Raw genomic sequence first — 22,438 nt, forward strand, 5'->3', positions numbered from 1 at the left:
TGTTACCATTTTTTATATGAATGTATCTACCCCCCCGGGATGCATTTGGGTTCACAGTGCTAAATACTGCTCTAGCTTTATCATAATCCACATTCAAATTTTTCATTGTGTGCACGTTGTGTTAAACAATAGTTAATGTTTAATTGTGTTTAACTATGCTTTCTTGTGAGTGAGCACCGTCCTGGTAAATATACTCTGAAGTCCCAGCTTTGCTCCTCTCGCAATTCTGACCATAATGTGCTGGGAGCAAAAAGCCTTGGGCTCATGGTTTGCTTCCCCCAAAGAAACAACAAGGAATAAGCCAATAACAAATTTTAGGTAGCACTCATGATCTGTTTGGGGAGGAATGGACCACAGGCCCAGGTTTCGTTGATGCAGTAAGCCAAAGCTTGTGGTTTGTTGCTTCTGGCACAGCCAGGAAGTAGGGGAGAAATGAGGTAGGGATTCTTGAGCAGCACACTGGCCATTTGCACTGAACTGTAGTTTAACATCAGATAGTGATGTGTGAACCAGGCCAGTTGATTCTGTGGCAGTTTCCACTCTTCCTCAAAAGTCTAGATTTGTAAAATAGAACATTTAAGAAACATGAACTTTGATTTTTATTAAGGTTGCTCTTTTCTTCCAATAAGGCGGCGTTTCGATTTCCAGAATCCATCACGGATGGACCGCAATGTGGAGATGTTCATGACGATCGAAAAATCTCTGGTGCAGGTAAGGTGATTTCTTTCCCTTTCTCTGCCCTTTTATGGATTTCTGGCCACCAGGTGCTCATCTGCACTATTTATTTTTCTTCCAGAACAATTGTCTCTCCCGACCTAACATCTATTTGCATCCAGACGTTGATCCTAAATTGCAGGCCAAGCTGAAAGACATTGTGAAACGGCACCAGGTGGGTGAGATTGCAGAACAGCATTAGCTGGGTATCACAAAAATTTTCAGAGGGTCATGCATATCTGAAAATGGCTGAGATTGTGATATGCTTGTTTGCTTGGGAATTAAGAATAATATAGCAACACATCTGCTTGCTTGCCACGATGTTGTATGTAAGTTTTCATTTGAATAACTTGTCCACAAGGGACCATTAAAATATTAAAAGAAGTAAGTCTCTCCCATGGAATGGTACATGATAATTTGGTGACCCTTCTACTAATGAATTTTTGTAAAGAGGGCCTTTAAAAGTTGGGAAAATACCACTGAACAGTAATGCTCTGGTGGTGTAGGTACTTAAGCAGTTCAGCACTCCTACCATGCCTGAGAGTTTACAGAGTAATGTAAAACAAAATGCTCAAGGAGAGAATAGTCTAAATAAGGACACTGCAGGAGACAAACACAAGGAAAGCAAAAGATGTGTGTGAGCAGTTCCAGTTCTGCATGCATATACAGTGGTACCTCAGGTTAAATACGCTTCAGGTTACATATGCTTCAGGTTACAGACTCTGCTAACCCAGAAATATTACTTCGGGTTAAGAACTTTGCTTCAGGATGAAAACAGAAATCGTGCTCCGGCGGCATGGCAGCAGCAGGGGGCCCATTAGCTAAAGTGGTGCTTCAGGTTAAGAACAGTTTCAGGTTAAGAACGGACCTCCGGAACGAATTAAGTACTTAGCCCGAGGTACCACTGTATTTTGTTTTTGTTGGGGAAGACAACTAAGGGCATCATGGGAAAAGTGAGTTTTGTGCGGAAAAGAGGTGCTACCGTGTAGGACTTCCAAGTGGGAGTCCCTGTCATAAAGAGCTGCAAAGGAGAACAGGTGGTTCAAACCACTTCAGGCTGACCAAACTGCTTACAGGATGAGATGCTTCGCCAAACCTAAGTGGTTTTGGTCCAGTAATGAGGTTTTAAGAACTGTTTTAACTCTTCATAAGCAATTTGGGCCTCTTGCTAGTGTAGCATAGCGTTGAGGAAGACAGGTTTAATTGCATATAAATAAACTTTTCCAGATAGCTTTCATTCTGTAACCTGCCTCATTATGAGGCTGGAATTCAGATGTTCTGGTCTTTATACACTCTTTTGATCTCTTTCCAGGGAACAGTAACAGAAGATAAGAACAATGCTTCCCATATTGTCTTCCCTGTCCCTGGTAGCCTTGAAGAAGGTAAGGTTTCTGTCTATTTTCATTCAGTTGTAGAATTTTAACTTTCATCTTGCTGGGTGATCTCTGGTTGCTGCACGCTTGATTATCCCACACTGGGTTGTAGCTAGACATGCTGATAAAACAGTCAGCAAATTGCAGTGCTACTCGCATTTTTTCCAGTAGGGGAAGACACGTGTGCAGCTGGAGGGAAAGAGACCACATTTAAAGCAGCAACAATAGTAAACAGTTCATTAGTAAAGGGCAAGGGGCTGTGGTGGTGGTGAAGGAAAGTGAAACATGATTTACAAATCATTTAAATCTAAAGATGTAAAATAGTACTCATATTTTCTATAGCACCTTCAGCATTTAAAATACTTTATAGCTTTGCATATCCCAGAACGCACCATTCTTTTTATTATTATTATTTTTTTAATATATATTTATTAAGATTTTTAAACATAAATGCAAATATAATGAACAATGTAACATATATCATAACATAATTTCTTAACTTCTCTGGACTCCCTCACGTCTCCCGCTCCCACTTGCATCCTTGTCAATTCTTGCCCGCAATTTATCATCTTGTTTACATTCTTATGTCCCATTCATTTAGAATATAATCTAATAATTCTCCCAAAGGTTTATGATTTTTCCTCAATCTCACTTACCATCCTAATTGCATCTAATTTAGTGGTGGTCAGTTATTTATGATCTAGCCTCCATCTTAACATTCAACCAAATTACAGTGTTTTTTTAAGTAAATCTTAAATTTCTTCCAATCTTCTTCAACCTTCTCTTCTCCCAGGTCTCGGATTCTGCCGGTCATCTCGGCTAGTTCCATATAGTCTATCAGTTGCATCTGCCACTCTTCCAGTGTGGGTAGATCTTGAGTTTTCCAGTGCTTAGCGATGAGTATCCTTGCTGCCGTTGTTGCATACATAAAAAATGTTCGGTCCTTCTTTAACACCTTCTGGCCGACAATACCCAAAAGGAAGGCCTCTGGTTTCTTAGTAAAAGTATACTTAAATACCTTTTTCAGCTCATTATATATCATTTCCCAGAAGGCCTTCACTCTAGGGCAGGTCCACCAGAGGTGAAAGAATGTTCCATCATTTTCTTTACATTTCCAACATTTGTTATCAGACAAATGGTATATTTTGGCAAGTTTAACTGGGGTCATGTACCATCTATATATCATTTTCATTACATTTTCCTTCAAAGCATTACATGCAGCGAAGTTCAGCCCGTTGGTCCACAACCTTTCCCAGTCCTCAAACATGATATTATGCCCAATGTCCTGTGCCCACTTTATCATAGCCGATTTAACCATTTCATCTTGTGTATTCCATTTTAACAGCAAGTTATACATTCTTGAAAGTACCTTAGTCTTAGGTTCTAACAGTTCTGTTTCCAATTTCGATTTCTCCACCTGGAACCCTAACTTTTTGTCATTTTTAAAAACTTCATTAATCTGAGCGTAGTGTAACCAGTCTCGCACTTTATCCTTCATTTTCTCCAAACTCTGCAATTTCCAATTGTCTCCATCTTTTTCTAATATTTCCCAATATTTTGGCCATTTGGCCTCCATATTGGGTCTTTTTCGGGCCTTAGCTTCCAGCGGTGAAAGCCACCTTGGAGTTTTATTTTCCAATAAGTCTTTATATTTTGTCCAGACATTGAACACTGCTTTTCTGACAATATGGTTCTTAAAGGCCTTATTGATCTTAACCTTGTCATACCATAAGTATGCATGCCAACCAAAAGCATTGTTAAAACCTTCCAGATCCAGAACGTCAGTGTCCTCGAGAAGTAGCCAGTCTTTTAGCCAGCAGAAAGCTGCGGCCTCATAGTACAGCTTTAGGTCTGGCAGGGCAAAGCCCCCTCTTTCTTTCGCATCAGTTAGTATCTTAAACTTAATTCTGGGCTTTTTGCCCTGCCAGACAAACTTAGAGATGTCTCTCTGCCACTTCCGGAAGCACTCCGTCTTGTCCACAATCTGTAGTGTTTGAAACAAAAACAACATTTTTGGCAATACATTCATCTTAATAGCAGCAATTCGGCCTAACAAAGAAAGTTTCAATTTTGTCCAGCTGTCTAAGTCTCTCTTAATTTCGGACCAGCATTTTTCATAGTTATCCTTAAAAAGACTCAGATTTTTTGCTGTTATGTTTACCCCTAGGTACTTTACTTTTTTAACCACAGTTAGTTCTGTCTCTCTCTGAAACCGTTCTGACTCTGAATCTGTCAAATTTTTTCCCAACACCTTAGTTTTCTGTTTGTTTAATTTAAATCCCGCCACCCGACCAAAGTCTTGAATCAGTTGTAATACTCTTTTCGTACTAGATTCTGGCTCCTGCAGGGTCAAAACTAGGTCATCTGCAAAAGCTTTAAGTTTGTATTGTTTCGCTCCGACCTGGATTCCTTCCACCAACCGGTCCCCTCTGATCATATTCAAGAGCACCTCCAAAACCGAAATAAATAACAGAGGGGAAATAGGGCAGCCTTGTCGTGTTCCTTTTTCAATTTTAAACTCTTCTGTAACCACATTGTTAACTATCAATTTAGCCTTTTGTTCTGAATATATTGCATCAATCCCATTTTCAAAACCCCGTCCCACTCCCATTTCTTTTAAATTCCCCTTCATAAATTTCCAAGAGATATTGTCGAAGGCCTTCTCCGCATCTATAAAAATTAACACTGCTTTTGTATTTATGTCTGTTTGCAAAAGTTCCAAAATGTCAATGATGTTCCTTGTGTTAGCAAACAGGTGTCTACCTGGGAGAAAGCCTGCCTGGTCTTTATGAATTACTTCATTTAATACTTTTTTAAGTCTACTTGCCAAAACGTCTGCAAATATTTTGTAATCCACAGTTAAAAGGGAGATGGGACGATAGTTCTTAAGTTGTGTTTTTTCAGCTTCCAATTTTGGTATCAATGTGATGAAAGCTTCCTTCCACGATTCCGGCGCCCTCTTCCCCTCCATAATTTCATTGCTGACCTCCATCAGTGGTTGTATCAAATAGTCTTTTAAAGTCTTATAGTACTTGGAGGTCAGCCCATCTGGGCCTGGAGATTTGCCCAGTTGCATGTTCTGAATGGCTTGTTCAATCTCTTGTCGTGTTATTTTGCAATTCAGGATTGATCTATTTTCTTGTGACAATTTTGTTAGTCCATTTTTTCCCAAAAATTGTTTAATCTCAGCCTCGTCTTGCGGCCCTTGAGTATATAGTCTTTTGAAATATCTCTGGAAGCACTTTCTGATCTCCACAGGGTTCTGAATATTTCTTCCTTTAATTTCTAAATTTGTAACTGTATTTAGTTTTTGTCTCCTCTTCAACTGCCAAGCTAGCAATTTCCCACATTTATTTGCCGATTCAAAAGTTTTTTGTTTCATTAGTTTAATCTTCCACTCTATTTCCTGGTTTATCAATTTAGAATATTGTGCTTGATGAAGCTTGATATCTCTCAGAGTCGGCTGTGACTTCGGATTTGATCTTAACTTCTTCTCCAATTCTTTAATTTTCTCCAATATCTTGTCTTTCCTCTCATTTTGTATCCTTTTCTTTACAGCATTCTGTTGTATCAAAAACCCCCTCATCACCGCCTTGCTTGCGTCCCAGATAGTTCTTTTTTCCACGGTGGTGCTCATGTTTATCTCAAAATAGTCCTTCAAAACTTTTTGGGCCTTCTCAATAATCTTCTGATCTCTAAACAAATTGTCATTCATCTTCCATCTAAAGGAGCCGGTTGGTAGTAGTGTCATGTCCATCTTCACTGCATTATGGTCGGAGCAGGTCTTTGGGCAGATTTCCACCTTTCTGAGCTTCCCAAGGGGTTCTTCGTTCTCCAAATGTCAATCAAGTCCATATTGTCTGTCATTTCGAAAAAAGTCTTTGGTAGTCTGCCATCTTTTGTAACATTTTGGCTTTGTGACTTATCCATGTTAGTTGATACGACCCCGTTCATATCTCCCATCATGATGATGTTGTCATAGTCCAGATAATCCAGCATAGTCTCATGCAACTTCTTGTAAAATTCCGATTTCCCCTCGTTTGGTGCATAAATTCCTAATATCAAGATCTTCTCTCCTTGATGTTGTATCTCAATTGCTAAAATTCTTCCATGTTCATCTTTAAATAAAAGTTTAGGTGACAGGCTCTCTTTTGCATATATCACCACGCCTCTCTTCTTTACTCTATCCGAAGATATAAATTCCTGGCCAAGTCTTTTGTTTATTAACACTTTTCTGTGGAGCCTAGTCACATGTATTTCTTGTAGGCAAATAATATCCAATTGTTCCTTTTTTAATATGTGAAAAATTTTCCTCCTTTTTTCCGGGATGTTACAGCCATTTATATTCCAACTCAAGAGTTGCAGAGACATCCTGAATAAATCTGGTTATTTTCCTGGGGGTGGTATCTTATTCGCTGGATCTTCCGGTTCCAAGGGTGCAGGTACCGCTGGTGCTCCAGGCCCAGAGGGTGATTCAATTCCTTTTTGAAGGTCCTCTCCGTATGCAGTCAAAAATTTATCTCTGTCTTCCAATGTTCTGATTTTGACCTTCTTCCCTCTAAAAGTGAAAGATAGTCCTTGGGGGAACTCCCACCTGAAGATAATTGAATTACTCCTCAACAGTCTAACCAATTCAAGATAGTCAGATCTAAGGTCCAGCAGTTGTTTAGGAATATCCTTGTAAATTTCAATTCTTTTGTCCGAAATGTCCAGTGACTTTCCGTAGTGTAGGCCCAAAATCTTATCCCTTTCCTCCTTTGATCTCAATGTTATCAAACAGTCTCTGGGCTTCTCTTTCTTTACAAGTCTTCCAAGCCTAAAAGCTGATACAATTTTAAAGTCCTTTTCCTCTAAGTTCCAAAACTTGGAAAGTTCTTTAGTCAAAAACTCAGCTAAGGTGCCTTCTTCCACTTCTGGTATCGACCTTATCCTTAAGTTACTCTCCCGATTCCGCAGTTCTATCATAGAAAGATAGGTCTGGTGTTCATCTACTTGTTTACAGAGTGGTCTTACCTCTTGTTCCAAATTTCCAAGTCTTTGGCTAGTATCCTCAGCCAATTTCCGATTTTCTACTGTGGCCCCCGTCAGTTCTCCAATTGCTTGTACGTTCTGTGATACTTGTCCAGTTAGTCTATTTAGACATTATGTGTTTTGATCAATTTTAGCTGTTTGCTCATCAGCTTTCTTATCCAGAGATTCCACTCTCTTATCCAAAGATTCCAATTTTTCATAAATTTTCTCTAAAATAGAAGCAGTTGCTCCTGAGGCCATATCTTCCAATTGTAATTGCTCAGTTTCTTCCTCCCCTGCTTGTGGCAGAGAAGCAGCTTCTTCCTCTGAAGGCAGAGTAGGTACAGATGATCTGCGTGCCTGAGAAGCTGAGGTTAAAGTTGTTAAAGTTGTTTGTCTGGTTCTTGGTCCCTTTTTTCTAGCGCCACTCATTCCAAAGTTATCTAAAAGTCAAGGTCAAGCTGAGTTGTTCCCATGAGAAAACAACAGCCCAGGTGGTAACAGTCAAACAGGAGGCCGGGAAAAGGAAAGTAAAACAATGTCACTGCTGTAAATCCCAAATCCTCTAGGGGGAGCTTAAAATGACTTTAGGGAAGAGATCAATTCTGGTAAAATTGCTAAAATCAAGTTTAAAGTCCAGGAACCTTCAATAACAGGTTTTAAGCAGAGTTAGTATTAGCAGCCACATTTTTTCAGACAGTGCATACTGGTATTTCAAATGATGCTTCAAAGTAGCAAGTCCAAACTCCCTCAGATTGTTGCAATTTTTAATTCAAAGTAACCAAATCTGCAGACTGACAGCTCAATTACTCAGGCAGCTCCAGCACCTGGGTTTCTTACTCAAATTATATTTCCGATAGAAGAAAGGTATCACGATGCAAGTAAAGAGCATAAAATCAAGTGCTTAGAGTCCTTATTTGCTTACAAAAAAGTTCAGTGGTTGCTCAGATCAGTTAGGTTAAAAGTTCTTTCTTTGCCTCCACTCCTCCAGCTCTTTGCTTTGAAGTTCAGTGACAGCGGAAGACGGACTTCCTGTTTTTTGTCGCTCCGCTTTCAGCCAAATTCAATAATTTTTAGTCTCAAATTTTATAAAGTCCTTCTTTACTCACGGGTTGTTGCTTTTCCAAATCAGAAAATTTCAGGAAAAGAGGTCAGCGCTCACCGGCAGCAGCAGCGCGGCTTCACTCCGTAGCTTGCGAAACGACCCACAGCGCCGCTACCCCCTCCCCGTTCCGGAGCCCCTTGCGGGGTTCCTTCAACGTTTCAGGGGTTGCTTCAGGCGCCCGCCGGGTCCCGAGACCACAGGCTTTTGCTGCCTGTGGGTTTCCGACGTGGGTCTCCGCTTCGCCGTAGCGGACGACCCGTTTCCCACGGAGCTTCCCCTTCATAGAAGGAAGAGGACCGCCATTGCCGTTCGCGCCGCCTCCGGAAGTCCCAGAACGCACCATTCTTAGGCAGGATACTTGGTCCCCATTGCACTTATATTTCACTCGCTTCCAATATTTGTTAGCTCCTTCTCTCCCATTCTTTCAGGATATCTCAGCTGTCTACAGCAGGCATGACTAACGAGGCGTTCTGTAATAATATACATTAATATAAAACAATTGATTGAAACAAAGACGTTTTTCAAAAGTTAAACAATAGAACAGATTAACAACATAAAGCAATACTTAAAATATTTAGTCAAATAAGGGTTATGCCTGGCACAGAAAGTATTGTTGTGTGGCACCAGTCATAGGTTGTGGCGAGGATCTTCCACAACCGGGGCTCCATCACAAGGAGGCCTCTCTACATTACCACAGAATGTATCCCCCCTGCCCTGCAAGAAACAAAACAAAAAACCCAACCCCATATCTGGAGAAAAGCCTCCATTTATGATCTTACAGCACAGGCAGGTTGGGTAAGCTTCCCTGGGGTGGAAATTGCACAAATGGGATACCGCTACTGAGAAGACCTTGTCTCCAGTCACCACCTGCCTCTGCAGATGACCTCAGCTAATGCAGGTGCAGCCATTCTTTTACCCAACTTCCCTTACAGGGGCTCAAAGTAGTTCACTGTAAAAATGCTGCACAATACAAATGGTGTGAAATAAAGTCTTTCCAGAGTGAATTAATACCTTGATCGTAATCATCCATGTTTACTCTTTTTTGTAGAAGAGTGGGTTCGCCCGATCATGAAGAGAGACAAACAGGTCCTCCTGCACTGGGGCTACTACCCTGACAGGTGAGCAGGAGCAGGGTTAGCATCTGTCCACTGTAACCTTCTCAATATAGGTATAGGAAGCTTGTTTCCCCCTATGTATTGTAGTGTGTATTTGCAGCTGATGCTATCAGTTTATATCCTCTGCTATTTTTGTTTTCTACTAGCTATTTCCTGTAAATTTGCAGAATGTGAATCTGGCTAAGTTTTTCCTGTTTCTGAAAGTGGGGCATAGATGATCTTGTGCCTTAATTTCTGCATCCATTCCTTGAAACTGGCTACATTGTGCAGGAGAGGTTTTGAATCAACTGCTACCTGCTTTCCTTCTTAGCTATGACACCTGGATACCAGCAAGTGAAATTGAGGCCCCCGTGGAGGACGCACCCACACCAGAGAAACCCCGCAAGGTAAAGGATTGCCTTCATTTGATGTTTGAGTACAAAAAGAACTTGGGATTGGGTCACTCAAGGCAGCTGTCACAGAATGTGAGGCTCTGAATTCATGTTATGTCCACTGGGCCAGAGACATTCCTTTGAGCCTTTCCTTGTTGCAATTTTGGATTGGGAAGTGGTTCATTTCCCTTCTTGCTTTAAGGTGCTCAGTGATGGGTTTCTCTTCTCCTCACATCAAGGTTCATGGCAAATGGATCCTGGACACAGACACTTTCAATGAGTGGATGAATGAAGAAGACTATGAAGTCAATGATGAAAAGAGCCCTGTCTCCCGCAGGAAGAAAATCTCTGCCAAGACTCTCACTGATGAGGTACGATGCTTTTAGAGAGCTTCCATTTCTTTATAATACTTTTGGGATATCTTGAATATACCTATGTTCTAATGAGAGAAAAACTTAAGACCGAGAACAAAACCATCTCGACCAACGCATATGTAGGAGCATGATATTTCAGACCCACCATTTCTGTGTCCACTTCTTGTATTATTTTGGTCTTTTAAATAGAGTTCCTCTGTGCCCAGCAACGCTTTTTTAAACATACAAAGTAAGGCTACAGGATCAGACTCTAAGGCAAAATCAACCTGTGCTGTGAGATTCCGATCCTATAGCCTTTCTTTGTATGATGTTGTGTGTAGTGTGATCCTGAACGTTCACACTTGCTCACAAATGTAAGAAGTGTCTTGCTGGATCCAACCAAGTTCCATCTGGTCCAGCTTTCATTGCAATAATTCCAAAAGCCATCAAGTTCTTTATGGCCCACCTTCTGTGTTCCTGTGTCTTATACCTGGCTCATATTCTGGACATGGGCCAGCAAGTTATTGCTCCTTTGCTCTACCTCACTTCCTGTGCTCCACCTCCCCCCCCCCTTTTAAAAAATTAGACACAATTTCTGTAGGAAGGAGGCCAAGCCACACCTTTTCCCTGCTGTTTTGAATATGTGGGGAGTTCTCTCATATAAAAAAGCATCCAAGCTCTCAACTGCCATCTCCTGCCTAGCAATAGACGGTGTGAGGCTGCTTGTTGTGTTTTGACACACAAAACAGACTATTGACTTCCTGTGAACTGAGGTCTCCCAACTGTAATGGGCTTGGTGTAGAATGTGAGGAACAGAAGCCTGAGAAATTCACTGTTTCCTCAGCAGAAGCTGATCATTGCTCCTTCTGTACAGTTGCCTTCTTTTATCTCTCTAGGTTAACAGTCCTGACTCAGACCGACGGGATAAGAAGGGAGGAAACTATAAAAAAAGGAAGCGTTCTCCCTCTCCTTCACCTACTCCAGAAGCAAAAAAGAAGAATGCCAAGAAAGGGTGAGGACAAGCTTTTCCTTTTTCCCCCTTTTGGGTTGACTAGATATCAAGTAGCTCAGCCTTGATTTTATTGGTTCTCTTGTGCTCCCCCACAATCCCATAAATTACATTGTCTTTAAAGAAAGATTGGAACTTGCAGTGTTCTGCAATGAATCTTCCTAGTACATTCCTGAGGACACAGATAATCAGCCCACCACGTCCCCTCCATTGACTGATTACACTGCTGACTCCACTTTCTGTATGCAGCTTTGGATTTGCCACATGAGCACATGACACTTTCACCTAATTTTCCTTTCTTGAGAATAAGCATCAAAGTGTCTTCTTACCAAAACTAACGGATTGAGGTTGAATCCTGACAAGACAGAAGTACTGTTTTTGGGGGACAGGAGGCGGGCAGGTGTGGAGGATTCCCTGGTCCTGAATGGGGTAACTGTGCCCCTGAAGGACTAGGTGCGCAGCCTGGGAGTCATTTTGGACTCACAGCTGTCCATGGAGGCACAGGTCAAATCTGTATCCAGGGCAGCTGTTTACCAGCTCCATCTGGTACGTAGGCTGAGACCCTATCTGCCTGCGGACTGCCTCGCCAGAGTGGTGCATGCTCTGGTTATCTCCCACTTGGACTACTGCAATGCGCTCTACGTGGGGCTACCTTTGAAGGTGACCCGGAAACTACAACTAATCCAGAATGTGGCAGCTAGACTGGTGACTGGGAGCGGCCGCCGAGACCATATAACACCGGTCTTGAAAGACCTACATTGGCTCCCAGTACATTTCCGAGCACAATTCAAAGTGTTGGTGCTGACCTTTAAAGCCCTAAATGGTCTCGGTCCAGTATATCTGAAGGAGCGTCTTCTCCCCCATCGTTCTGCCCGGACACTGAGGTCCAGCGCCGAGGGCCTTCTGGCGGTTCCCTCACTGCAAGAGGCCAAGTTACAGGGAACCAGGCAGAGGGCCTTCTCGGTAGTGGCGCCCGCCCTGTGGAACGCCCTCCCATCAGATGTCAAAGCGATAAACATCTACCTGACATTCAGAAGACATCTGAAGGCAGCCCTGTTCAGGGAAGTTTTTAATATGTGACATTTTAGTGTATCTTTCATCTTTGTTGGAAGCCGCCCAGAGTGGCTGGGGAAACCCAGCCAGATGGATGGGGTACAAATAATAAATTATTATTATTATTATTATTATTATTATTATTATTATTATTATTATTACCAGAAGTGACACTTAAGCTGGAAGAGAAACCTTTCTCCTTTTGGTCAAAAACATTGATCATAGTGTTTGCTGTGCACAACCAAGTCATTGTGCTGCCCATACATAATGGAGTCCAGGGTCTTCTGCTTGTATTAGTTTGCTTCAACAAGGCTGATGGATCTCTCTCCTTACACCTCCCTCCACAGGCCTTCCACTCCCTACACCAAATCCAAGCGTGGCCACCGTGAAGAGGAGCAAGAAGACCTCACTAAAGACATGGATGAGCCTTCCCCTGTCCCTAATGTTGAAGAAGTCACACTACCAAAAACAGGTCAGTATCACAGCTTTTGGACTTGCATAGCTATTGTCCTTTCCCGCACTCCATATGGGTCCTGGGGTCACTAGGTCAAGATTGTACTAACCAGTGTCTCCACCAAAAGTAGTGCGGTTTCATTGCTTTGTGAACCAGTTTGATGAATAAAACAGTCCTCCCCTCAACTCCATTTCAATCTCTCTGCCTATCTGCTCCTTACAATGCAATAGAGGAATATATGAATCTTCCAGGAGGTGCTTCTCTATGACAGGGCAGGTGGGAAGAACCTTTGAGAATTTTCTCTCAGTAAAGTATTCCTTCCTTGTTCTGTCTTGCATAGTTAACACCAAGAAAGACTCTGAATCGGCTCCTGTGAAGGGTGGCACCATGACCGATTTGGGTAAGGGATATTTTTTCTTTTGTTATCCCGCTCTTTGAATGGGAATAAGTGCATGTTCTTCAGTGTTTGCTGGATATTAGGTATCAATATTAAACCACAATAAAGGCTCATTGAGTAGCATCCCCCCTTTGTTACTGTGAAGAACCACATGTTGGAGGGCATGAAACTCACTTCATGTGAGTGTTGAAAACTGGTCACCCCTCAGTCCTGACTTGCGACTAATGTCCTGAGATGCTATACTAAGGGCTGCTGGAAACGTGACATTTTTGTGGCAGGGTTGTAAAATAAACTTGCATTATGAGTGAAGTCCAGATTGGTGTTTGATTTGCCCACGTGTATGCTTCTTGGGAAGAGACTGGCTGTTGGAGTTTCCACAGAAGCATAAATTAGGCAGAGTAGACACCTAAGAAGTGGCCTCTGTAGGTCTCTGAAGCAGGTTAAGTAAGCATGGATCAGAAAATCGGTGTACGTAAGCCAAAGTGGCAAATGCAGTAATAGTAGCAAGTTATGCCTGAGTAATTCCAGTAGACCCTAAGAGCTGCCAAATTGCAACTGTCAACCAGATGTTCTAGAGAGGGTATAAGAAGCCAAAGGCTTATTGGCTGGAATCCAGAGAGCCTCACAGCTTGCTGTCTTAAGCTCAAGGGGGATTTAGACTTGTTTTCATCAAACAACAACCTCCCGTGCCATATGGCAAATTGCTTTTGAAACAGGAGTTCAAAAGAAAGTTTTGATATGTCATGGGAGTCAGCTGTTTAAGGAAGAAAGCAAAAAACTCCATTTACATGCCTCCTTGTGTGAGCTTAATTAGCAATTTGGACCCCAGTCAGTAAATGTATTAGTCATAGTGTGTATTTAAAAATACTTGTGGGCATGTACAGAATAGATTAGTGCATGCATATGTAATACACACACATATAAAACAGGACATTAAACTCTTCTGCCACTTCCAGTTTCTAGCAGTTTTTACAAAAAGGTTTTATCTATAGCCTCATCTATGCCAAGTACTCAGAATGAGCTGCAATGTTTCAGCCAAGATTGATTAATATGCTAACATGTTGTCAAGGGGGGCTCACATTCCGTGTAACAAATACAAGCCCTGGGGGAAAATGGAAGTTTAAACCAACAACAATAATAAATAATAAACTTTTAACAATATTTAGAAGGTCAGTGAAATGCAAAAAAAAACAAAAAAAAAAACAAAACACCTCCCGGCTTTCTGCTCACTAAAATACCTTTATAATCCCCTCCACCCTTGTAAAATATGATTAGACACACATTTAGGTATCTGCATGTACAGGAATCTGATAAGTACTCAACTCAGTGTAATACTGTCCTTCCCAACTACTGTAGAATGAGTACAAATAGGTCTACATGACTAAGGTTGCCTTTGCCATTTTTGCTTTCCAGATGAGCCAGAAGATGAGACCATGGAGACTGCAGGCAAGGTGAGCCAAGTCTGACTCAACTCACAGAGCAATCCTACCCTTTAATTGTGGCCTGGGGATGGGAAGGTGTGGCTGCCACAATGATAGCAGAACGGCCACTGTATCCTTAGCCCGCAGTGTGTTCAGCCTGGGAGAGGAATGGAAAAACTCACAACCCGAAAATCCCTAAATGACATAAAAATGGCAAGCATGTTCTGGAAACACCACCAGTGGCAACCAATCAGGGGCTGTGTTGGTGATGACGCCCACATTCCTCCCAGGCACAGAGGGAGCCAATGGAACTTGCATCAACAGGGATGTGTCCTTAGCACACCCATTGCATCACCCCACAGGTAGAATGCAAGATGACACCACAGCTTCTGTTTTTGCCTAGTCTGCTGCTCTTTTCCTCCTAAACAGGCTAATATTCTGGTTCTTCTTTCCTTGCCCTAGTTTGGCCTGGGCAGAAGTGGACACAATTCCATTGCTTCAGTGCTGCAAAGATATGGAAGGGCACCTCCTTGGAGGCCCGTGACAGCACCCATAATTATGCTTGTGCCATAGCACCCTCTGAAACAGCAAAGCACCCTTGATTCCTCTCTCAACACCTAGCAGTTTGTCTGTACACCTGCCTACTGTCACCCTCTGAGAAGGACTCAGGTTTTCTGAGTGCTGCATGAACAAGCAATTCCATCCTAGGCTTCTCTTAAAATGAACAAAAGTCATAAGAAAACAATGGGCACTCAGGTTGCCTACTCAGGAGCTTTCTGGTTTCAGGATGAAGAGGAGAACAATGCTGGAAACAAAGGAGAGCAGACCAAGAACCCTGACCTCCATGAAGACAATGTCACCGAACAGACGCATCACATCATCATCCCCAGCTACGCAGCCTGGTTTGACTATAACAGGTGCTCGAGTGGGGACCGGGGAGGGCTTTTCCTCTCAGTACCTCCATCCTTCCAGCCTGTTCTAACGCTTCCTTTTGATTCTTCCTCAGCGTCCATGCTATTGAGCGGAGAGCCCTCCCAGAATTTTTCAATGGCAAAAACAAGTCAAAGACTCCTGAAATGTAAGATTGCTGTTATAAGCAGTAAGGTCTGTTCTGGGATAGTAAATGTGGCAACCTTTTTCCTCTGGCAAGAGGAGGGTTGGGGGAAGTCTTCTTATTTCCTAGTCCAGGGATTCCCAAACTTGCTTTCAAGTTTCATTCAAGTGGTCCATGGCATGTAATCTTGCAGTTTGAAGCAGGGGGATGGCACATCCACCGCATTAAATATATTGATTTTTACTTGTATTTTTGTAGCTTCTTTTATTTCTTATGTTGCATGTTACTGTGCTGCAGTTTGAATTCTGTGGAATAATAATAAAATGCCATATATAATAAAGGACAGCAGTAACAAAGTACAATTAAAAAACATACAGCATTTGGCACAGTGCATTACAATTGCTACAATGGACAGAAAAAGTATTAAGTGGTCTGCCAAGACCCTCAGCAATTTTCAAGGAGTCAGTGTAAAAAAAAGTTAGGGAACCATTATACTGGCCTCTGTAGTATATGGGAGAGAATAGGTCTTAATATCATGGGAATACTTTACAGGGTGACATGGGTTATAAATAGTGGTTCTGACTGTCATCTTTTTCTTCCTGCTGCACTTTAGCTACTTGGCATACCGCAATTTCATGATTGACACATACCGGCTCAATCCACAGGAGTACCTAACCTCGACTGCCTGCCGTCGGAACCTGGCTGGGGATGTGTGTGCCATCATGAGGTATGCTGAGAAACAGAATAGCTGAGCAAAGCCAGAAGGAATGTATTCAAGACAGAAGCTGCCTCTAGCATTCTATCTTTCATACAGCGCTTAGTGCAACAGGATTTTTCTTCATTTCTTAGCTCCCATTGTGTTTAATAGTAAAAATTATTTAAAGGTGATGAAAAGGTTGACTGAACATGCCCTGTTGAAGAAGAAACAGAAGTTTTGCTTGAGAGTCTTCTTGTTTGACAAAATTGATCTTCCTTATCTGGCTGTTTGGCAGATCATTTGTCCTGGGGTGGGAGTCCAGCTCCCGGTCCTCTTAAAAGCAGAGAATAGAATTTGCCACATGGCTGAGCTTTGGGTCCAACTCTGATCCTCTCATGCAGAGTCCACGCCTTCCTGGAACAATGGGGACTCATTAATTACCAAGTGGATGCAGAGAGCCGGCCGACACCCATGGGACCACCACCTACATCTCATTTCCATGTTCTGGCTGACACCCCTTCGGGATTGGTGCCACTGCAGCCCAAAACACCCCAGGTAGTGTGAGAAGAAATTTATTCAATTTCATTTAGGTATTTTAAATGTTTATAGCTTGGTGGTTTAAAAATCTTCAAGGGGTAGTGTCCAAAACACATTAAAAGAAAAATGAAATTATACAAGAATCTAGAAACATCTGATAAAATGAATTAGTAGACATATTAATTAGAGCATCAGAAAATTGGGAGTGGGGAGTAATTGGGACAACCCAAAATCCCTTTAGAGAATGGTTGTCTTGGTCTGGGTTTAAAAAGCCAGGAGGTAGCAGGGGGAGCTTCCACATTCATGCAAGCTAGAATCAATTTGCTAGCTTCAAATCATCCCTGCTTCTATGGAAGACTTCATTTCTTTGTTTCCTATCCTAAAAGATACATCAGACTGGGGCTTAGTGCAAAATTGTGCTTATTCTTCAGAGTCGTCAGAGCGATAGCGATACCAAGGCTGGACGAAAGAGCAAGGAGATTGAAGACCTTGTCACTGAGACGGTGAAGGGGAAACCTGAGCTGGTAGGAGAAAGGAGAGCTTCTGGCAGGGAACTATAAATTGTCAGGTTTCTGAGGTCTAAAAGAGCAGGGCTGTATGGACTTTCCCCCTTCTTTCCCATCAATTTTTAGGATGCATAAGAGATGAATTGTCACATCTCTCACTTCAGGGGTTTCTTAAATGTTGTTGGTTATAGTTTCCCTTATAGGCTAACTGTAAAGTTTCATTGTCAAAGGTCAAGCAAGTCACAAAAAAGAAGGCAGCTGCAGATGTCTGCCACTGAAAGTTCAGACCCATCCAAGAAGTGGACAGCTTCTATCTTTTCACAACAGAGGTGTATGGTTGCTGTCCAACCATTGCAGTCTGTGTTGTAAATTGGCCACAAATAGAATGCGGGGATGGAGATGTTTTCTCTCGGGCTGTGTTTACATCACAGGGAGCTCATTCTTCTCTCTCCCCAGCAAACCACTGCTTCCCAGCAGATGCTGAACTTCCCTGACAAGAGCAAGGAGAAGCCACCAGACATGCAAAACTTTGGGCTTCGCACTGACATGTACACCAAGAAGAATGCTCCTTCCAAGGTAAAGAGTGGGGAGAGGGTGGGTTTGCTGGTACCTGTTCACTGGTTGGTGTACAGAGGGCCACCAAGAGACAACGGGTTGCCTCCGCCCACTGCCTAGATCATGCAGGGACACAGGACTGGGTAAGAGAGAAACAGCCAGCTCCTCTCCAGTTCTGGCCCAAGGCTGAGCCGGAGAATACAGCTGAAGAACAGAAAGCCCCTCCAAGGCAGGCGTGCCAAAACCTTACTCTGAGAAAGAGGCCTCTAAGGACACGTGATGGTCAGATTATGGGGCTGGAGGCCTCCTGGCAAGTGACCAGGGTTGTGTTCTAATGCGTGGTTTCCCCACAGAGCAAAGCTGCTGCCAGTGCTACTCGTGAGTGGACAGAGCAGGAGACACTGCTGCTGCTGGAGGTGAGAGGACAGAAACATGATTATCTTCCCACAAAAGTGCCTAAGGCACTTCTCGAGTATTGCTTCCTCTTCCTGCCCCCAATTTGTGCTTAGGCCACCCACACATACTGTGAACTGAGACACTGAATAGATTTCAAATACATAAAATATTCAACATTTGTAACAACAACAGCAAATTTCTTATACACCGCCCATCTGACTGGGTTACCCCAGCCACTCTGGGCAGTTTCCAACAAAATATAAAGGAAGAAAACACAATATCAAACATTAAAAGCTTCCTGATACAGGCTGCCTTCAAATGTCTATGAAAAGTCATAACATTTTCTTATCTCTTTGACATCTTGCATTGAGGGAACCACCAGAAGGCCCTTGGAGTTGGATCTCAGTGTCCGGGCTGAACAATGGGGGTGGAGATGTTCCTTCAGGTATACGGGACTGAAGCCATTTAGGGCTTTAAAGGTCAACACCAACACTTTGAATTGTGCGCAGAAATATGCATTTATTTAGGAGCTACACTAAACATGGGCACTGAATGTGAGTCTGGCCTCTGAAAAGCTTCAGGCATGTAGAACATCTATTGTGGTGGTGGTGACTGGCTGTTTCTGATCCTTGCCCTTGACCCTTCATGTCCAATGTGCCATTTCTCTTCACTGCTTTTCAGGCTCTGGAGATGTACAAGGATGACTGGAACAAAGTTTCTGAGCACGTTGGCAGCCGCACGCAGGACGAGTGCATTCTGCATTTCCTGCGTCTTCCTATCGAGGACCCTTACCTGGAGGACTCGGAGGCCTCTCTTGGGCCTCTGGCCTATCAACCCATTCCCTTCAGCCAGTCGGGCAACCCCGTGATGAGCACCGTGGCCTTCTTGGCTTCTGTTGTGGACCCTCGTGTGGCATCCGCAGCAGCCAAGTCAGCCCTTGGTAATTAACTGGGGCACTTCAGACTCCCCCCAGACGGAAAGGCTATTAAGTCTGTAAATGGGTGCAGCTATAGAACAGGTCTAGGACACCATAACACTGTCCAAGAGACTCCTGGAAATTCTGTCCAGCCTTGTCATTTTAAGAGTTGATAGTGCACATATGTTAACCAGCTTTTCTCTACAGATTTAAATACTTTTTTTAATAAAAAAAAGGAAAGCTATGGATCTCAGGATGCCAAATTCTGGGCCAGCACCCTGGGAACCAGTAAGGAAATTTTTGCTGTCATTTATGTGATGCTAATACCCAGGCTGAACTTGGGTCAGAGACTCACAGATAAGTCCCCAAACAAACATTCTCACTTCCCCTTCCTCACCTTTTGTTGGTCTGAGATCTCTGAGTTTGCTACTTTCTGAAAGCCTAGCCAATACTCTGTTCCACAGTCTCATCTTGTAGAGGAAATGAGGGCATTTTCACGACTTGACTCAAGTACAATATGCTGCAGCAACAGCATCCATCGCAGATGGCTATCCAACCCCTGCTTAAAACCTCCAAAGTAGGTTTACCACCTCTCATGGGAGTTTGTTCCATGGTCAAACAGCTCTCACTGTCAGAAAGTTCTTCCTGATATTTAGTCAGAATCTCCTTTCTTGTAACTTGAAGTCATTGGTTCGGGTCCTACCCTCTGGAGCAGGAGAAAACAAGCTTGCACCATCTTCCATATGACCCTTTATATTTTTGAAGATGGCATTCATACATGTGATGTTGGACTCAGGTGCTCCCCATAAGGTGTGAAAGTCCTGATAGGTGGAAAGTGCATCCACTAGCACTCAGAAAATAGACTGGGATGTCATGTAGTGGTTGTTGAAATGAGATGCTAATTGCTGACAGAGCTGCTACACCTGATCAGATGCTCCTGTCTTCAGCTCCTGTGTCCCCAGTGGCCTCCCGCCCAGCTCTGTTTCAGCTGCAACTCTTGCCTATCTCAGCCACTTCCTAGTGGGTAGAAAAGGTGCAATAGGATTTCTTGCTGCCCGCAGCACCTGCACTGCAATGCCCATTTTGCCCCTCTCCCTGTATCCTCCCTGCACGCACCGTTTGGCCACCCGTTGCTCTTTCGGCTGACCCTGTGGCTCTCTTCTGCAGAGGAGTTCTCCAAGATGAAGGAGGAGGTCCCCACAGCCTTGGTTGAAGCTCATGTCCGCAAGGTGGAGGAAGCTGCCAAGGTGACAGGCAAGGCAGACCCGGCATTTGGTCTGGAGAGCAGCGGAATTGCAGGGACCACATCCGATGAGCTGGAGAGAATAGGTGAGGGGGGCGAGCGGGGCGCCTTCCGCGCTTCATCCCGTGAAGCGCCCTCGATGGACCTCGCCCAGTGTGCGGTGGGGACTAAGAAGGGTGCCGAGACGCAGGAGACCAGAGCCGGCCTGGCTTCCGGCCTGGAGCTCACACTCAATCGCCTGGCGCAGGGTAAGGGATTCCCATCGTCACTCTATCTAACCCCCCCCTACCCCATCAGACCGGGCAGATCATGGGTTGGGCTGTGTGCCTAAAGCTTCCGCCTCCAGAAGGTTACAGGCTGGCTCAGTGAAAGGCTTCCGGGGCCTGCCTGGCCTTAAGCTGGAACTGAGCAGTGAGGGAAGGTGGAGGCTGGCATTTGGAGTTCTCCCTCTCTAAGGTGCTGCCGTCCAGAACTTGCCTCAGGTCTAAAATACCAGCAATCTGAGAAGAGTTTATTGGGCCTTAATCTAGTGGGTCCCTCAGCTGCCATTCCTTGTAAAGGTGCTTGAGACAGGTTCTCACCCATTCGGATTCCCACTCCCATTCATTCTTCCAATTTCCCCCCCTTTAGTGGGTGGGAGGGAGCGTTACTTGCAGCCTTTAATATTGGTATCTTTTTTCCTTGTCTGTTTCTCCATTCCTTGCTCAGAAGAGAGCTGCACAGATGAGAACCGGGCAGAACCTCCGTCATCGGAAGAGAAGAAAGAGGTGAAGGTGCGGGAGGGCGTGGATGAGCCCCGATACATGTTCCGCAAAAAACGAGTCTCCAAAATTTCCTGCATGGGGCATACGTAGGTAGGAGAGGGAGGAAACTGAGGAGAAACCTCATAGGATCCCCACAGGATGTTTGCAGCACCAGCTGCAACTTTTCTAACTAAAGTAAGGCACCATGTTACCCTGCTAACAACTAACTGTCCCTCAGAGTCCTTCACTTCATTAATCTTCTGGTCGCAATATATATCCTGCTCTACTTTCCTGGCCACTAGAATAATAACTGTAGATCCCCTGCTCCAGTTCTGAGACTTTTCCAATTGTGCCTTCCATATTGTGTGCGCATGAGCCCCATGCCACAGCTAGGGGAAGGATTAAGAGGCGTTAGGCAGCTGTTGGAATCAAGCCCTTCTCTCAATGCAGGAACCAAGAGAAGGCGCCCTGGAGGAGGAAGTGAAGGAGAAACTTGGAGAGGTGCCCAGGAAAGAGGAAGAGAAAAGCAAAGAGGCTGACGGCGAGAAGGAGATGGACAAGAGTGACGGGGACACCATGGGTGAGCACCACCTTCTGGGTAATGGCAAAGCTCATAAAGTAGCGAGTGAACTAGGAGCCTGAACAGAGCTGGGATGCTGTGGTCACATGTTCTGAAGCAGGGGCTCCCTCCAGATGTCGCTCAACTATGTCTCATCAGTAATGATTGAGCACGCTGGCTGGGACTGATGGGAGTTGGAGTCTAACAAACATCTGGAGGGCTACAGTTTACCCAACCCTGTTCTACAGTCTCAGCCAGAGGTACTGTTAACTTAAATGCAGCACAGTATGCCACTTGCCTCCTAGAGGCATAAGAACTTAATGGGAATGGGACAGCTCTGCCATTGGAAAATCGAAAAGCTTGTGGTTAGTAGCATTGGTGGGTGTGAAGAGTGTTGGGACAGAAGGTGAGTTAACAGAGCAGTAAAGTAAACATTCCAAGCACACTTCAAAGTGTTGGTTTTGATCTTTAAAGCCCTAAACAGCTTCGGTCTTGTATACCCAAAGGAGCGTCTCCACCCCCATCGTTCAGCCTGGACATGGAGGTCCAGCTCCAAGGGGCTTCTGGTGGTTCCCTCACTGCAAGAAGTGAAGCTACAGGGAGCCAGGCAGAGGCCTTTCCCAGTAGTCGCACCTGCCCTGTAGAAGAGTTGAACAATCATATGACTTTTTGTAGACATCTGAAGGCAGCCCTGTTTCGGGAAGCTTTTAATGTCTGATGTATTGTGTGTTTTATATTTTGTTGGAAGCTGACCAGAGTGGCTGGGGCACAACAAATTCCTCTTCTTTTTATGATGATGATGATGATGATGACTACTACTACTACTACAGCAACTAGTACCACAAAGAAAACATCCA

General features: G+C 43.8%; 1 protein-coding gene across 24 annotated transcripts in view; it reads left to right on the plus strand.

Annotated features, from left to right (window-relative positions):
- The window catches only part of SMARCC2 (SWI/SNF related BAF chromatin remodeling complex subunit C2), a 35,836-nt gene that overhangs the window by 5,340 nt on the left and 8,058 nt on the right, over positions 1–22,438 (plus strand). For 3 of the 24 annotated variants that reach the window (XM_083729352.1, XM_083729341.1, XM_083729346.1), the window contains exons 4-24: positions 630–711; positions 797–889; positions 2,027–2,096; positions 9,251–9,320; positions 9,628–9,703; positions 9,928–10,059; positions 10,938–11,053; positions 12,451–12,575; positions 12,898–12,957; positions 14,368–14,405; positions 15,162–15,292; positions 15,382–15,453; positions 16,043–16,156; positions 16,528–16,681; positions 17,095–17,187; positions 17,626–17,745; positions 18,078–18,140; positions 18,802–19,060; positions 20,204–20,365; positions 20,988–21,046; positions 21,473–21,602. In XM_083729352.1, coding sequence (XP_083585478.1) covers positions 630–711; positions 797–889; positions 2,027–2,096; positions 9,251–9,320; positions 9,628–9,703; positions 9,928–10,059; positions 10,938–11,053; positions 12,451–12,575; positions 12,898–12,957; positions 14,368–14,405; positions 15,162–15,292; positions 15,382–15,453; positions 16,043–16,156; positions 16,528–16,681; positions 17,095–17,187; positions 17,626–17,745; positions 18,078–18,140; positions 18,802–19,060; positions 20,204–20,365; positions 20,988–21,046; positions 21,473–21,602 — 2,219 coding nt within the window. Of the gene's footprint in view, positions 1–629; positions 712–796; positions 890–2,026; positions 2,097–9,250; positions 9,321–9,627; positions 9,704–9,927; positions 10,060–10,937; positions 11,054–12,450; positions 12,576–12,897; positions 12,958–14,367; positions 14,406–15,161; positions 15,293–15,381; positions 15,454–16,042; positions 16,157–16,527; positions 16,682–17,094; positions 17,188–17,625; positions 17,746–18,077; positions 18,141–18,801; positions 19,061–20,203; positions 20,528–20,987; positions 21,053–21,472; positions 21,603–22,438 lie in introns of all 24 variants that reach the window. The other 21 variants (XM_083729331.1, XM_083729354.1, XM_083729335.1 and 18 more) reach the window with 7 other exon arrangements.

Source organism: Podarcis gaigeae, assembly GCF_964106915.1.
Source record: "Podarcis gaigeae genome assembly, chromosome: 2".
Classification (NCBI taxonomy): domain Eukaryota; kingdom Metazoa; phylum Chordata; class Lepidosauria; order Squamata; family Lacertidae; genus Podarcis; species Podarcis gaigeae.